The sequence below is a fragment of the Cupressus sempervirens genome, chromosome 8 (genome assembly GCF_028749045.1).
Source record: "Cupressus sempervirens isolate cs-2001-9-10 chromosome 8, ASM2874904v1, whole genome shotgun sequence".
NCBI lineage: Eukaryota > Viridiplantae > Streptophyta > Pinopsida > Cupressales > Cupressaceae > Cupressus > Cupressus sempervirens.
Window position 1 is genome coordinate 710,766,866 of NC_143125.1, and position 18,089 is coordinate 710,784,954.

Below are 18,089 nucleotides of genomic sequence, written 5' to 3' on the forward strand. Positions count from 1 at the left end.
AAATGTCAATCTCTCTTGGAACATCATATAGTCATTTTTATCTAATTTAGAAACTTTTAAAAAAGTTGTGTAGAATGAAGAGTTCTTCTTTATTATATATTTTGGTTAGAGTTGGTATATTTAATTTTTTTATTTCAAAAAGAGAAAATAGTAATAAATGTGGTTATTATTACAATTTTTTTAGTTTATAATATGTGGTCAATTACATAGTTCAATAGAGGGATAAGAAATAATAATAATAGTAATATACCATTTTTTAAGTTTGATACCTTATCAAACAAATATCGAACATAAGAGAAATGTTTTTTGAGTAAATTTTATCAATTTTATATTATTTAATAATTAAAGATTGTCCCCCTTGAGATTAGCTACTTTAAACCATCTTGATTGTGCTTCCTCAATACTAGAAGCAATATGATGTAGGCCAAACCCCTTTCACGATAATACTTGAAAAATAATAACACAACACAGATTTTTAAAACACTAGGTTCTTTATTCAACTTCTCCAACTCAATTCTAACTTACAATGAAAGAAAATGCCTACTTATAACAATTCTGAAAATTATCATATTTGGTAGATTTTTGAAAAAATAAAATTTTCCATTTTTGGTAATTTTCAAAATCCATCCCATAAATCCCAATTTTTCCCAAGAAAAGCCCCCAACTAAGGCAAGATGAATTGCCAACTAATTTTCAATAGAATTCCTAAGAATGTGAGTGAGCTCATCAATCTTCTTATGGAAACATTTATACTGATCATGTCCTAACATTTTGCAATAAGAACATTTATCTATGTTTCTTCTAGATGTTTCCTCTCTTGAAGAGGACTTGGGTTCAATATTATGTTGTGAAGGAGAGTCATCACCTTTGTCATGTTGCTTAGAATCCTTTTGTTGTTTGTTTGGACCTTTCCTTTGGGAGCTTTTGGAGAGTAGTCATTGTCAACCAACACTTGATACTTGGAAGGCTTTAATTGACCCATGTGTGCTAACTTTTCTTGTTCTTTTGTGAGCTGATTTGCAAATTCATTAAGAGAAGGCATTTTGTATGCACTACCAAGAGCATCCATAGTAGCATAGAATGTGGAAACAAAGATTCAATATTCAAGACCTAGCTTGGAAATAATAGATAATATCAATTTCTCATCATCTTTAGTAATACCACAATTAGAAAGCTCCAATATAATGGAATTGAACTTATAGAAAAATTCTTGAATATTGTCAAAATCACATGGACTTAGTCCTATAAGCTCATTCTCTAATTTGATTTTTTTTATTCTATTATGTTTACCAAAGATTCCTTCCAATGTAGTCCAGGCATCATGAAGATGTGTGCAAGATGTAATATGATATAGAAAATCATGAGATATGGTAGATCTAAGAGAGTTGAGTGCTTTATCCCTTTGATCAAACCATTTGTTTTTTATCTGCAACAACTATAGTTGGTTCTAGATCCTATCTAACAATCATTCTAAGTAATCCAATACTCATCAACTAATTAGAATCTGCTCGTTTCCATTCATGATAGTTATAGTGAGTGAGCAATGGAACTTTTGAAAAAATCATAATTAACCAAAGAATGACTGAAATCAACTAATAACTCCTTCAAATTATTGATTCAATTAAGAAAATTAAAATCCAAGCATTCATCAAGTGCAAATATAGCCAAAAAAGACCTATTTTTGAAAGTGATATGTCCACTCCAAATCACTGAAATTTGATTACAAATCTGGGAAGTCGAGGAAAAATCATGAACTTTCAAAAAAAAATACACCTAAAAATGTTACTGGATATGCCCAAATAGAGCCTTGAAAGTTGCAAAAAATGGGATTTGCGATTTTCAGAAAAACTCAGAGATAAAGATCCAAAATCACCTGCACGACTATGTAGATTGTGAAATTCTATTGGAAAACAAAAAAAAAAATTGCTCAGAAAAAGGAGTTTGTATGAGGGAGATCGTATCATTGTTTGAAAATTGCCTTTAAAATTATTTTTTTCTGAATCACTACCACCACACCTTCAAAAATCAAATAGCTATAGATTTGGCCTGAGATGTTTGATTTGGATTAAACAAAATCTAATTTAGGGGTTTGGGATGTCCTCTATATGATGACAACCTTTAATTTGCACTAGAAAGCTCCAATTTTCAAATGTAATTTGAAGGTTATAAAATATGAATCCCAAAATCTCCTCCAAATTGTGTTTTTCAAATTGCCAAATATTGCACCAACAATGAGTCAAGCCAAGATTTCACTTCTTGAGAAGAGGCCTTCACACCTTGAGAGCTCTAATACTATGTTAAAAATTTAAGTGACTCTACAACACCCCCAAGATCAAATAAAATTCCAAGAAAACTTCCACAAGAGATTGGCAAAACAATTGCATGAAGATGGAAGAATGCTATTATTGATAATGGACTTGATTGGCATCCAATGGATTGATTTAAAATGTACATAATAGGCCTCCATATATAGGAGAGGCAATAAGAGACAATGAAAAGGAGAAGATAAGCTATCACCCACACAAGGTGGAATCACATTTCCACTAAAGATTGATAATCCTCCATTATGCAATGAAATATGTATGATGATAAGGATGATAACATGATAAGTATACTAAAGGTGGAATGAGATAACAACTATGACCACTGATAGTGGAATTCTCCTACACCATGTGTTTAATTGAGGTGCAAGCTCCTAAGTGTCTCCATCACAAGCTACTATGCAATGCATTATCCTAAGTAAGTTTAAGTAAGTGTAATTAGTAAATATTTAATTACACCAATAGTTATGAATATTTTGTAACATTTATCCTTGACTTCTATGAGAAGATTTGGATTTACTTCTTAAGGAAAATAGATCAATTCTCTAGTCAATTTCTAGAGTTAAAGGTTATTGTAGAGAATTTTATGAGAAAGAAGACATAGGTTCTTTGTACAAATATTGGGGTCATGTATAGTATAATTGTAGAGGAATGGGGTCACAAAACAAAACAAATATACAACAATAGTTGAAGCAACTAAGACCATGACATGATCAATATTTTCCTTGAAATATTGGGGAAAAATCATGTAACACAATAGTTTATGTTTAAAATAGAATGTATGCATAAGGTGTTGGGAAAATTATCATCCAAGAAGGCATTTAAATAGGAATGAAGCTAGAATTTTATTACCTTAGGATTTTCAGTAGTATCACTTATTTTCACAATAAAAATGATAAGTGCACCAAGCCTTTTTCGATTGCATTGAAATGATAACATTTAACTTACCAAAAACTCAAATGAATGCATGATTTATTTTCTAGGGAGTAGGAAGATCATTGTAAGGATGGTCCTTAAGTTTTAATAAAATAATTCATTCTCAAAATATTGTAGGAATCCAATCATTAATTAGAATTACAAATTAGAATATCCAAGGATGAAAGTGAAATCTTAGATGTATGAGCAATATACAAGTGTTGAGGAATATTCCTAGGATATGGAACAACAAGGTTGTGTTGAGCTTCATCCAAATGCTACAAGTAGGATTAGGAATTACAATGATCTTCAAAAAATAGAAGATAGATATGAATTTGTAGGATCTAATTGATCAAACACTAGGAACATTGGATACAACAAAAGAAGTATTCAAGTTATGTGGAATTGATGAGTCTTTTGATTGACAAGGTGCCTTCTAGGTATAAAGAGGTTGCACGACATGAAGTGTTATAGGATTCACTAGTGAAGGAGTAAAACTCCATTGTGAATAATGAATTTTTTGTTTAGTGCCTCAGCCATTAAGAAGTTGATTGGGTCCTAAAAGATCTAAAAGATAAAACATCTTTTAGATGGAAGCATTAACAAATCTAAATCTAGATTTGTTACAAAGGGGTTCAAACATAACGACCAAATAAATTTTGGGAATATATTTTCACCCATAACTAGGTATAGCTATATTAGATCCATAATATCTCTTGTAACATGAATAGGATGACATATTCATGAATTGAATGTAAAGATAGTGTTCCTAAATGGAATCATAGAAGACAATGTGTATATTTACAAACTAGATTGTTTGGAGATGAGTGAAATGGAAAGCCATGCATTCTTATTAAAGAGGTTACATAGATTTAAACATGTTCCTAGATCCTAGTATACTCTTATTGATAGATAATTGATAAAGATGAGTATTATGAAGCGAAGGGTGGATTTGAATCTATACTATTCTAAGGTTGGTGGCAAAGAACTCATTCTCATTTTGTATGTGGATGATCTATTTTTTACTCGATCACCAAGGCCCATACAGAACTATAAGAGGGAATTAGTAACACAATTTGACATGAAAATTTTGGCTTTCATGCACTATTTTCTAGGACTCAATGTGTGGCAGATTAATAGATAAGTCTTCCCAAGTCAAGGGATCTATATCTTCTAGTGATCTGAGGAAGTTCAAGATGATGGAGTATAGGTCCATATAAATGACTATAATAACCAATTAGAAGAACACTCAAGCATCAAAGAGAAGGAAGTAGGCCCACCTTGCATATATAATTTGTGGGCTATCTCATGTATATATTCAATACAATGTCAAAAACAGAATCTAGTCAATGTGGGTAGTAAGTTAATGATGGAACCAATATTATTACATTAGAGAAAAGAGACACATGTCTTGATATTTTAAAGGTATAGTTGAGTTTGGGCTGAAATATACTTAGAGTAGTTTTACCGAGTGGATTAGATAAATGAGTGCAGACTAGGAAAGTAATGAAAGAGATCAAACAATCATTTCAAGGTGTTTCTTCAGTATTTGATTAGGGATTTTTTCTTGCTACATCAAGGAGAAGTTCCTTACATTAAGCTCTATATAAGCATATTGTATGATGAAAGCAGGACTATATGTGAGGTTGGATATTAGTTTGAGACCTACTAGTGGGTATGTTTAGTTAGAGGATAGAGTTGATCATTATTCTGTGAGATAATCAGAGTCACATCAAGTTGCTAGGGAATCTAGTATTTTAAGATTTTTCAAAACATATGAGTTTTAGATATCATTTTATCACAAAATATTTTTACTTTGTACTAGGCTAAATATATTATGTGCCTTTAAATTAACAAGTGGGAGACATTCTAATGAAGACCCTACACAATGGAGAAATGTTCATCAAGGATAAGTTGGGTGTTGCGTAGACATTTTTCTCACAAAGAAGGGGCAATAATATATATAGTTTGTCAAGTGTTCTAGTGTAGAAAGGTGCCATGGAGGCTAGGAGCACAAAAGAATATGAATCAACACATATTGAGATTCCTCATCTAGTATTTTTGCTCCAACCATAAGGGGTCTAATCAATATTCATTAAAAAGAAAAACTAGAAAGGAAAATGAAGCCATGAATAATTCAACATTGCATATAGATAGAGTATATTCAAGGATTTGATGACCCACATTGTGATAGAATTTTATTTGAATTGATTGAGTTTTTAGTGGGACAAAGGAGGATGTTTAGTAGTAGGAGAAACATCAGCTTCTAGTTTACTATTGAAGATCTATCAAGTGATAAATTGGGGATTGTCAATAGTTTAACAAGCAACGAAAGGAAAATTGTGAGTATCACCAACTTTAATTATAGTAACAACTCTTCAATAGGTGCGTTAAACATATTAAAAAAGCAGTCTAGTATTAAACATAAATTTTTCTTAGATTAAAACAACTATTTCCCAAAGTCATTTGTCCAAATTATTTGTATAATATAAATTTTCACATTTTTTAATGTCATTTTCATTTAGTGCTAAGTTGTTGTGTATAATATTAGGCTAATAGCTTCTTCTAGATGTAAGAGAAAATTCACAAAATGTAGGACCACCAACTCAAAGAAAGGAATTTGACACAAGTAAAAAAAAAAAAAAAAAAAATTTACTATTTCACGTGAAGTTAAATTTGACGGAGGGTTTTACATCGCTTTTATGCGAGAGTATTTAAAAATAATGGCGTAGACGTGTAGCATGTACTATGAAATTGAAATGTGTAAGGCCATTGCTGCCAGACAGATGCGTCTTCCCATTAATAATTTTCACACAGATAAGAAAATTTTGCCCAGTATTTATTTTGTTAGGATTTATATTTTACACAAATACATTTCTTCCCAAATTTTTTACAGGATTTTACCAGTGCTCCCGCTGTAGGCTCTCGGCTTAACAAGGTTAATGTTCGATTCAATATTTCAATAAAATTATCGTCTCTTCTGACATATAAAAAATTCCCTTTCATATCTCCATGTGGCCTTGTAGAATAAAGGGTGTAAATTTCAGCATTTCATTTACCGACTATTTCTTCTGTAATATGCCTGGAACTTTAAACAAATAGAATTAGACAAGAGGACCCCCCATGACAAATTCTGTGACGGCCAACGCCGCGAGTCCAATCATTGCCAGACGTCCGTTCAACATTTCAGCCGAGGATGAAAATATTGCCTTGGACTTGCTCTGCACCGTTATTCCCTTAAACATGGGCACTAATGACGCCACCGACAATAATCCTGCGGTCACCAAAAACCACGGCACTCCTCCGCTGCTGAGCTGGCTGGCCAAATCTTGTCCGCTTGCCAGCTCAACTGCAATCGCCGACACGAACCCCACCATCGCCAGTCTTCCATTGATGGTCTCCGGCGCTGGCCCGGAAAATGCGAACACGTCACGAAACTTGGTGCTGACCTGGGCAAACGCGATGAAAAATGATACGTCAGATAAAGTTCCACGTCGCGCATATTTTTATGCTGCAAGATTTTGGGCACTGGACAAGGTTGTTACCTTTTTGTTAGTGACTGGAGTCACGGGGCTCCTGGTAGGAGATTGTGCGGACGAGGTGGAAGTAGAAGTTGAAGTTGAAGCAGTAGGAATTTCTTTTATTGGGGTAGCTTCTTTCGGCTCCGAATTCGCTTGCTGAGAAAATTAACAAATTAGCGGAATTTCACACATAAATTAATAGGCAAAAATGGAAAGCTAAACATATGACGTGGAAGAAAGAGCAAACCTCTGCGTTGCACTTGATTCGAAGGCTTCTGAGTGGCGCTCTGTTAACGTGACCCAAGAAGCTCCTTTGACTTGCTCCGCAGTTGAGGCGTAGTACAGAAGATCTCATCATCATTGAAGCCATCGCTGCCATTGACGAGAATCTTGAGGGGCGTTCTAGATACTTTCCCTACCGCTGAGAATAGGTTGTTGCGAAAAGCTTTAATGCTAACATTCTTTCTTTTCAGTTAGTTTTATAGAAGAGGATTCATGCATTGTTGTGGGGTTCCTCTGGACGATGAGAGTTGAGCCACGTTGAGTCTGCGATGTGGGTGGTTGAAAAGAGGAAGACGTGGTTTCTTCTCGACCCGCACACCTTCCGAATTGAATGTGGGGTGAGCGGAGAGACACCACCTCGTTTCCAAGTCCAATATTCTTACCTTCTCGTCGTTTGGTTGTAGTCAAAGTGAAACTCTTTCATTCGTATATATAAGTAGATGACATTAAATTTGACGGCTAAAATTAATTATATCATCATTTTCTTGAAATATGATTGAAAATAAGAAGAAATCAATTATTTTAGGGTCCATTTGGTAGCAAGAATTTGATAGCAATAATTAGCATTTCTAAATTAAACGTTTGTTATAAAATGTAAAAGTTGAATTAGAATTCGTCTTCTAATTTTAGTACAAACTAGACATAACACTCTTCCTTAAGAAAGGTGGAATTAGAATAAATTATTCCTATTCCACTTTTCCACTTTTTGATAAACCCAATTTGATAGGTTGTTAGACCTGCAACTCAGAAAGTGACATTTCCTGAATGATTATTCTATAGTCTAGAGCATTGTAACTATGGTTAGTCTGAATCATATATCTGATGTCCGCTTTGTTGGATCACTGTGGGGAGTCCACCTATGAATGAACTGACCTCATATCAAATGCTTGCTAGATCAAATCGCACGACTGGTGTCGATTGGGTTTGTCTCATGAAGACCTTCCTGCGGATTGACAGCTTAGATCTACATAGTGTGGCTCACTATCAAGTAGATGAGCTCATGTGGGTCGTATGATTGCGGATTGGATTGAATAATATCTACATGGAGAAGATAGAGAGACTTTTTGGATCTCGACCTAACTCGGGGGTTGGACGGGCCTTTTGTTTGATTCGAATGTCGATATGATGAATTTCCCAATTGTAGTTTTGAATTTCCTTGGCCTCAGATTGATGTCTAACTTGACTCAATGAATATCAGGGAATATGGGCAATATAATTATCTCACTGCAATGTTGGTTAGTAGAGGAGATCTTTGCTGACCGTCACTACGTAATGCTAGAGCAGAGAATGAGCAACCACTCGTGTGTTGGGTGTAATAGCTCATTTGGAATTGTTCCACGTGACAAATAACCCTGGTTGTTGGAGGATCATTGGCTGGCTTTTAGGTAACAAAGGGGCTCATGATTGATCAGAGACCAATGTCTTCTTTGGTAGAGCACAAAGCAAATGACATTTTTGCCAAGCTTGGGAAACATAGAGAAATATCTCTGTTGATGTAACTAGGTCGGCAACTTAGTATGGACTATGATAGGAACCTGCAGAATGCCAAATCGGATTGTGGATTGTAACTATCCCTAGTTGATACAGAAATTGCAAAACATATTTATTCCAATTCTTACAATCAAACACATAAAATGCATCTTTTGAATCTTTCAGGTCAACTAATCAGATCCAAACAATATTCTAGAAATTACTTTAAGAATGTGTAAATTCTAGAAATTACTTTAAGAATGTGTAAATTCTAGAAGTGAGCTTGTTTCAGCATAGTTGATTACCATATCCAATAATTTGCAACCAAATGGTCCCTAACAAATATATGATATGAAATTATACTTATTAATCAACATTTCAGTGTAAAGAAACTTAACAATCAATTAAACAGATGATTTTTTTAATATGTACAAATTAGTTTATAGTAATAAAAATGAATAGTAATAAAATTTAAGAGGATTTAAATTAAGGCTACACAATAGCAAACAAATATACATGTAAGGATGCTTACTTTTATAAAAGGATACTTAGTTCTATAATGAAGGGTAACTAGCGTACACACACACACACACAACACACACACACACACATATGTGTATATATAGACACACACACACATATGTATATATAAATATATCAAGTAATTTTTCATGAGGCATCTATTTTCATCAATTCTTGAGATCTTCTTTGTGTGGGTTAGAATGATATGAAATGGGTGTCTTGAGAAGGATTGCTTGTCACACACACACACACACACACACACACACACACACACACACACACACACACACACACACATGTATGTATGTATGTATAGATAGATAGATAGATAGATAGATAGATAAGCTAGTAGCAGTCATAGTGAATGATGTAAGATATTCTTGAAGAAATCTTGATGATAATAATTATTTAATATTAGGATAACTTGATGAAAATCTTATACATGCAATTTTTTAGCTACGTATCTTGAGCACATAAGTAATTTTCTTCAATTTAGTAAATGTTAGTAATTTATTTAATTTTTAATTTTTAATCTTTAATTTATATGTTTTATTGTTAGGGTTAAGAATATAGTGATGGATAGGGTTACACGTAGACTTAGTATCTGGAAAATTATAAGGGCTATGTAGTTAGACTTAGGTTTAGTAATAGGGCTAGCATTAGGATTCAGGTTAGAATGAGGTATTTCTCTAATGTAATTGTTATGACAATAGTTAGATTTATATTTAGGGTTAGGGTTTGGCTTGGATTATAAGTAGGGTTATACTTAGAGTTAACATCAAGAATATGGTTGTCTATCGCTTACAATAAAGAAAGTCCCCAATCAACATTGGAATGGTCTAGTTGACTGCTTCCAAAGAAAGCTGGCAGGTTGGAAAGGAAAAATCTTGAGTAATGCTAGGAAACTCTAGCTTCTCTTTATCTCCTTGTAGGGCATCCCATTTTATTTCCTCTCCATCTTCAAAATCCCCAGCAGATTTAGGGATATTATTGATAAAATATAGAGGAATTTCTTATGGTCTTGCTCTAAAGAGAAGTCTAGAATGAATTTGGTTAGCTAGGAACTAGTCAACCAAAAGCTCTTGGAGGTTTGAATTTAAGAAGAATAGGACACTTGAATAGGGTCCTATTAACAAATATTGGTTGGAAATTGGTGAACACCCAAGGTAGTTGGTGTAACAATATAAAGGCCAAATATTTTAGAAGATTATTTCCCCACCAATTCCCTTGGCCACATGCTCTCCCCTAAGGCTCCAAGATATAGAACAATGTGGTTAACACCTGAAAGATCCTGAAAATAGGGTGTCACTAGATTATGCGGAATGGTAATTCTATTGACTAATGTGAAGGTTAATGGATTCATGATAACACCCACATGCATACTAAGTTCTTACCTCTATGTGAGAAGTGTACTAGATTGTATGGCCCTTGGACTTGAAACTTTATCACCCCTAATAGATAATGGATTACTTTCCAGAACCTTGAGCCAATGGAGTTGGGGCTTGCTTAAGGGCTACAAGACCTTCGACATACCTATAGGATTCCCATCACCCTAGTTGAGGACTCCTTAGTGTGGAAACTCACATGCTTGGGGGAGTTAACAATTAAGTTTCCTTATCTCTATTCTATTAGGGGGGGGGGGGGGGGGGGAGGCAGAGGTGGCCTAGGATGATTGAAGAAAAGCCTAGAACCTTTGAATCCTGCCAAAGATAAACTTCTTTTGGTGGATGAATTTGCGTAGGTCAATCCTCACTATTGATAACCTCCAGTATAATGGGTGTCAACTTGCTAACTACTACATTTTATGTCTCCATGATGTTTAATCTATTCCTCACTTGCTAATCCATTGTGCCTTTGCCACAAATGTTTGTAAAGAAGTCCTGGCCTTATGGGAGGTTCAATGGTCTATGAACAGTGAGTTGAAGCAATTTATTCATTGGGACAGTTTGGCTACTCACCCATAACTCAAAAACTTATGCTCGATTACTCCTCATATGTTACTTCAAAAATATGGAAGGAGATGAACAATAGGATTTTTAAGGAATAATCCACTACTGATTTGGGGGTGGCCTAGCATATTATCAGGATCCTAAAAGAATGCAGTGAGATCTTGCATTGGAAGCCCCCCTCCAAACCCCCCAAGTGAACTAGATATGAAATGGGCATCAGCTTGGAATGTTGGCTTAATTGTGCTAAAATTTGACAATTCAAAAGTCTTGGATAGAAAGAAGATGGTATGGCACCCCCCTTAGTCTTGGTTCAAGCTAAATTTTCATGATTCAGCCATGATGGGAAGCATTGTAGTGACAGGTGTCCTTTGTAACAGTATGGGAAATATGGTGGTCTCCTATACTAGAAATTATGGAGGAGGCTTTAACAATGAAGTTAAAGCACTTGTGCTCCTATAGGGGTTGAGAATTGCGAGAGCTTGGGGAACTAATAAGTTTTCTATTGAGGTGGGATTTATGCTAATCATTAAGGTTACTAAGGGTGAGGGTCGGTACAACTAGTCGATTAAGTCATAATTGATGAAATTCAAAGGTTGATGGAGAATTACCACAAAATCCAAGTGGCTCACATATATTGAGAATGGAATAGTGTGCTGGATGAGCTAGCCATATTTGGGCATGGTATCATGTGATTAATTGAATGGGAGGATGTCAAATTGTTGCCCTTGTCAACACAAAGTATGATGGAAATGGAGCATACGCTTAATAATGCCATATGAATAATCAAAACAGGTGGTAAACATCCATTTTTCTACATGGATGGGAGGACAATGTGCTCCATAAAGGGATTATTTGGATGGATTGTATGATGATATGTATTAATGTTTCAACTGTTGTGAGTATTGATTACTTCCATGAAAGGACGCAAAGGGTGGATTTAGTGAGATGTAGAGAATGGTCTACTAATGATCAAAATGACAAGTTGTTAAATTCTTGCACAAATTGCAGCTGGTGATAACCATTTATGGATGAAAAGAGATCACTCACACATGTCATGGAGGGTGATTTTCTTTTTTTGGGAAACCTTGTAGAATTATGATGGTTGTTCATTGCCTTTTCATTTTATATTTGATAACTACCAAACCTATAACAAGGCTATGTCATCTGAAGAATTGGTAGTTGAACTCGATGACAACATGGGCACTAGTGATCACATTGAACCCATGGCCCGTATGGAGGAAATTATTCATAGTGGTGATCTAGTGATGGTTTATTTGTAGGAGGGTGACCTCTTATTATATATAGAGGGTATGGTGAAGCACTATGAGAATGTCTTGATGCAATTCTTCTAGACTTGGAAGGACAAAAATGTGATTGTCAATGGAATGAGATTTGAAATCTTGGAGGATACCATTGCAAGGGTTGGAGAATTCATTATGGAAGGAAAGAATTGGTCAAGGTAGGCCAACGTTAATCAAGAAGTCAATTTGTGGAAATTTATGAAATTCAAGGATGAACTGATGTGAATGCATAGAGGGTTTTCACGAGAAGCCCTTCCTAAGCCTTGGGATGCCATTTGCTATGCAATTATGCAGTATATCACCTTGGAGGACCTCTTTTAGGTACTCTATTATTACCACTTCCCTATTCTAAATCACTTTAAGAATGTAAAGCACATTTCCTTCTCTTCTATGTTATTACATTCACTAGAAGATTATATTTATAAGGCTAGGAGGAAACAGGAGGAGGGTAAAACTTTCTACCTTATCCATTAGGAGCTTATGAACAAATTTTATATCTAGTGTCTAGCCCAAAATCTGCCACTCTTGGTTAACCCTTTGTCCTTTGTTACCCCCCAAGTCTCCTTGGAGCCTGGCCTTGGCCCTAGCCAAAATAAATTCAAGAAAACCCCTGGCCCTGAGGTCAAAATTATCCTCATAGATTCAGATTCAGATATTAGGAAGGGTGCGCAGAGTGTTAGGAGAACCAATAAACATCTTTAGTTGGAAAAATTGAAGTCCCCCCCTCCCAACAATGACTCCACCTCTGATTCTTTTGAAAGTGATGTGAAACCTGCAAGAAAGCAGAGATTTCCTCAGGACACCAAGATTAAACCTAGCCCTCTTAGCCCTTCCCATATCTCTAAAAATCTTAAGGCTACCCTGACTAGAAGTGTGGGATGGGCGGTGGGGGGTGGGGGGTGGGGGTGAAGATATCACATCTCCAAGGAAAGAAACCACCAAAGGTACTAGGAAGAAAGGAAAGCATAGCCATAGTAAGACAGGCCTAGAAAGGCTTAAGAAGTTTATGAGGGACCTGGCAAACTATCAAACTAGTATCTTCTAGAGATTCAAAACTTTGATTAAAATCTCCACCAAGGCCATGCACTATGTGGCCACAGCCCTTTATTTTTTTCAGGTGAGTAGAGAGGAGAAGGACTTGGGCAAGGCTAAAAAGAAAAATTGATCCATCTATGGGTTTCTGGTGGAGGACTAGCTAAAGACTATCCTAGACAAATTGGTTAAGGTGGAGGGGGAGGATGTGGGTAAGGCGATGCCTGAGAAAAATAAGGAGGGCAAACATGAGCAGGAAGAGGACATCTAGCCCTAGATCTAGTGTTTATATTTTTTATTTTTATGCTCATACCTATGAACTTCGTACCCCATGGGGTATTATTTTTTATTATTATGTTGATTAATGGGAGTAATAATAATGATTTGTTTAGGTGTTGATAGTCTATTTCTTTCAAAAGATTACTAAGTGAAGATCTCTTTGGAATCACTATCAAACAACATGTATGCCTTCACATCTAGCCAAAATGTATGAGTTGTCATCTCTTCCTTTCTATAGATTTCCTCCAAGAATCTGGAATAAATGCCCAAGCCTCACTACCAAAAGCACAAAATGTAGAAACATCGGGCTTGACATGAGTCTAAGCCTCCCTAGGAGCCAAATGTCATAATGCCTTCTGAGACATCTAATTCTAAATATAGTTGGCACAATTGATAACCTTAACCCAAAAGGATGGACTCATATCTTAAGATTGTATCATACAATTGACCATCTTCCATTATGTTTTCTTCTTTCTCTCAGCAACCCCATTCTATCGAAGGATATGAAAAACTATGAACTAATGATATAAACCATGCTTAGTGCAAAAATATCTAAATCACTAATTCACATATTCCTAAGTAGCATTTTTAGTGTTTATAGTGTGTATACACCCAACAGAAAGACCAAACTACTTCTCCACAAATATCTTAAATATTAAAAATGAATCAAAGACATTAGACTTGTACTTCAAAAAGTAGACCTACATGTGTCTAGAAAAGTCATCTATGAAGGTAAGCGCATATTGGGCACCTGAAAAAGATAGAATGGGGAATGGCATAAGATCATTGTGTATCAACTCCAATGGTGCCTTAGCATGTGTGGATCTACCTATCAGAAAAGGATCTTTGTGATGTTTTACAAGTGCAAAACTTCTACAAACACTATTAGTACAAGAGATATGAGGCATCTAAGTGACTAGCTCCTATGTACTAATCTACTATAGATATATGTAGTTGACATGCCCAAAAAATGCTCATGCCAAAGTTTCCACACTCTTTCTACATGAGAAACAAGAGAAACACCTATAGAATTAGATCTCTTAAAGCTAACAAAGTTATATAAGTGAGACTATGAATCAACACTCCTACTAGCAACAACCAAATTAGGATCATGGTGGTATCGAGTAACTGCACCATATGGTGAGAACTCAACTATTTTACTAGATCCAAAATGACAAATCTAATGGATAGACAATAGGTTCATAGAAATTTTTGGAACCAATGGAACACCCTATAGGGAACCATTTTTTAAAGAGATAGTGCCAGAACTTAAAACTCAAAGTTGTGCATAGTCACCAACTACAATTTTTATAGTACCACTTTGAGAAAGTGAGGTAAGAAAATAAGGTGAGTGTCTTATATGGTTCGAAGCACCTGAATAAATGATCCAAGCATCAAGAGAAGACAAAGCTCATTCTAGAAGAGCATTTCCTTTCAATGAAGGAGGAGGTGGTTTCTTCAGAGAATCAAAATTGTACTGCTACATGTCCTCCTCTAAAGCCTCAAGATGTTTCCAACACTCAGAAACTGCTTGCTCTTCCTTCTAGAAAAAATTGTAAGGATCACCTGTAAACTTCTTAGTCTTGGACCTGAAGACTTACAAGACTTATAAGTTTTAATCTTTGGAGTGGATTTCAAACTATCTAATCTATGATGTATCTTGGAGGAACTCTCAATACTAGTTGAATCTAGTTTGAGCTTTAGTTCTAGCTTCAGCTTCTCTATAGATGTCTAAGAAACCAATGCTTGGTCCTTTGATCCTGGTAGAGAGTTCAACTATGTAAGCTTGGACCACTCTCTAGTCAACTGATCACATAATACCTCAAATATGGGCATGGTACATCTATGACCCAATGCATGCATATTAGAATGGAAGGTAGAAGATAAAATCTAAGAAAATTATCTAAGCTTTGACATATTTAGGTAGATGCACTCTCTAAAAGTCTTGTTCTTCCTATAAACCTGTAACAATTATCTCTATTGTTTAACTCTCATCAAAAAATCATGAATGGAGGAAAAGGAATTAGGTACAAGTGATGTAATTTTTTCCTCAATTTGAAGTTTTTTGAACTTGTTGATTGTACTAAACAAGATCTTCAACTTGGCCCACATCTCTCGTAGAGCATCACACTCATCAAGATGAAATGGTAACCTATCTTAAACACTCAAAGAAATAAAACCCATGGGCTAATCCATCTTATTTTTATTCTATGAGCTTTGATAGGTAGTCTAAAATATCAGCTGCATTTCATCTAAACAATACCACAAACCTTGATGGAGAAGTTGTGTCATGGTAGTTGTCCATGTGTGATAGTTATTTGGGTTTAGAGGAACTAGACAAAAAGGGGTCTTGACCATATTTTTATAAGGTGTTTGTTTTGATATAGTTCTAGTTTAATAATGTAAATGACATAAACAAGAATAAAAAAACACCTCCCCCAAAGAAAAAAAATGAACCCCAGATGCTAGAAGGAATGCACATACAACTAAGAGCAGAAAAGAGCTAATATTTTGAAAGATTTCTTTGTAGAGGAAAAATATTTATGATGAAAAAACAGATTTCCTTATCATAAATTTAATCAAATATGTTGAATACATAAATTTTCTACAATATTCATTATGATTTAATGTTGAGGCCTAATAGCATTAAGAGAGAAGTGATTATACATGCACACTTTCTGGGTCATTTTTGTTATTATACTCCTTTGTTGTGAGACTTTATAGAGTCATGTAAGTTTTGAAGGTGAGAAGAATACTAGGAAAATCTTGAGTGGTAAGCCAAAAAGACATGAACCTAGAGGTTTTGATGAATGGAGGGATAAACTACAGGTTTGGGAACAAGTGGTGAAGGGAGGTGCAACTCGTTATCTTGATCGACTCCACAACTTTGAATATGAGGCAACAATAGAATATTTTAAGAGATGGAAGGAGTATAGTGTCACCTTGGATAAGGTTTTCTTCCACCTCAATAACTAGTTCATATCTAAAATTTCTAGTTTTGAATGATGGCAAAGAATTCTTAAAGGAAAGAAAAAGCATGGAAGAGATGCTGAAGAAATTACCAAAAGATAAAATGAAGAAAAAGTCTCAGGTAGAGGTGGGTAGATCTTTCTCTAACAAATTAATTAAAATATTATGGTGTTATGTGTTGAGTTGTGTTAGGACTTATTTTACTCTAGATTGTAGGAAAAATTGGGTTCATTGTTTAGATTTTGTGTAAGATTATATCATTTCGGATATGGGGATAGAATTTTTTTCTATACTTCATTATGCATTCTCTAAGTAGAAGTGTGGTCAGTCATAGAAAAGAAACTTTCCCTACCTATCTCTCATGAAGGCCTTAACCTTATTTTTTGATGAGTACTACAAAGATTAGACCCCTGATGCAAGCCCTAAAATGAAACTTGAAAGTGGGTTGAGGAGGAAAATTAAAAAAATTGCTAGTAAGAAGGAAAAATATGTAGAGAGTGAGGATTTGGGGATTGATACAGGTGATGAGGAAGAATCCATGGACACTCAAGAGGGTTGGTTCTATAAATATATGTGTAGCCAAAAAGGTAAAGGGATGAAAATAGAGGAACAAATTGATGAATCCTCTCCTATCAAAATAATTAAAAACTCCTCTATTCCCCCTAAAGATAAGGAGACCTGTAAAGAGGAGAAAAATGAGAATCTAGTTTAGGATGTTGGAAAAGGAAAGAAGATTGATAGGGAAAATTCTTCTATTAGGAACATTGTTGTGCATTCTATGATAGAGTATAAAGAGGAGCTTGTGGAGAAAATGCAAAGGAAAGGGAAGACATTGTTTCCATTCCTAACTAGGGTGCTCCAAAAAACATTGCTAGGTTAAGGTTTAAAGAGAATGCATTGATTTCTTTTAAAATTGGGTTTATCAATGAAATAAAAGTCATGAAAGAGGTGGTTCAAAAATTGGATAAATACTTGTTGAAAGAATCTAAGGCTAGAAGAAAGCTAAAATAAGGTATAACGAGGTGAATAGAAGAGCTAGAGAAATTTATGGGGGATAGCAACTACAATATTTTGGGATTGGTTTAGAAGATGATTATTGGTAAAGATTTAAAGCATATCATGAAGAGGGTATCAAGCTTAGGGTATACTTGATAGGATAGGAAAATGAAAATCACAAAGAAGCAATGTGAGGTCCTAGTAAAAGAACAAGGAGAAAGTTGAATAGGAACAAAGTGACCACAACATTAAGGAATGTGAAGGATGACCTAGAGGTCATTGAGATCAAGAAAATCAAGCTCTTGAAGGAGTTGGCTTAGTTCTGGTTCTTTACTTATTTTTAATGCTTTTTATTTTCTAGTGTAGTCCACTTCTCAATTTATTTTTCTTTTGTGCTGGTATCTAGTTTAGGATGCTAGAAATTTCAATGTTTTATCTTTTGCCAGCATAGTTGTAATTTTTGATGCTATTATTTAAAACTTTGTATTTTGATTTTATTTGGTTTTAGGTCCCTATAAATACTAATTTTAC

General features: G+C 34.8%; 1 protein-coding gene across 1 annotated transcript; it reads right to left on the bottom strand.

Annotated features, from left to right (window-relative positions):
* Positions 1-6,054: 6,054 nt before the first annotated feature.
* On the bottom strand, positions 6,055-7,209 carry LOC149544407 (early light-induced protein 2, chloroplastic-like). The gene is made up of 3 exons (XM_089798842.1): positions 7,005-7,209; positions 6,782-6,913; positions 6,055-6,685 (listed from the first exon to the last, which is right to left on the bottom strand). The coding sequence occupies exons 1-3, from the start codon at positions 7,134-7,136 to the stop codon at positions 6,341-6,343; spliced, it is 609 nt and encodes a 202-aa protein (XP_089654968.1). The 5' UTR covers positions 7,137-7,209; the 3' UTR covers positions 6,055-6,340.
* Positions 7,210-18,089: the final 10,880 nt, after the last annotated feature.

Coding starts and splice junctions, on each gene's coding strand:
- LOC149544407 (XM_089798842.1), bottom strand. CDS start 7,136: ATGGCAGCGATGGCTTCAATGATGATGAGATCTTCTGTACTACGCCTC. Junction 6,914..7,004: donor GAATCAAGTGCAACGCAGAG/GTTTGCTCTTTC, acceptor TAATTTTCTCAG/CAAGCGAATTCGGAGCCGAA. Junction 6,686..6,781: donor CTCCAGTCACTAACAAAAAG/GTAACAACCTTG, acceptor GCGTTTGCCCAG/GTCAGCACCAAGTTTCGTGA.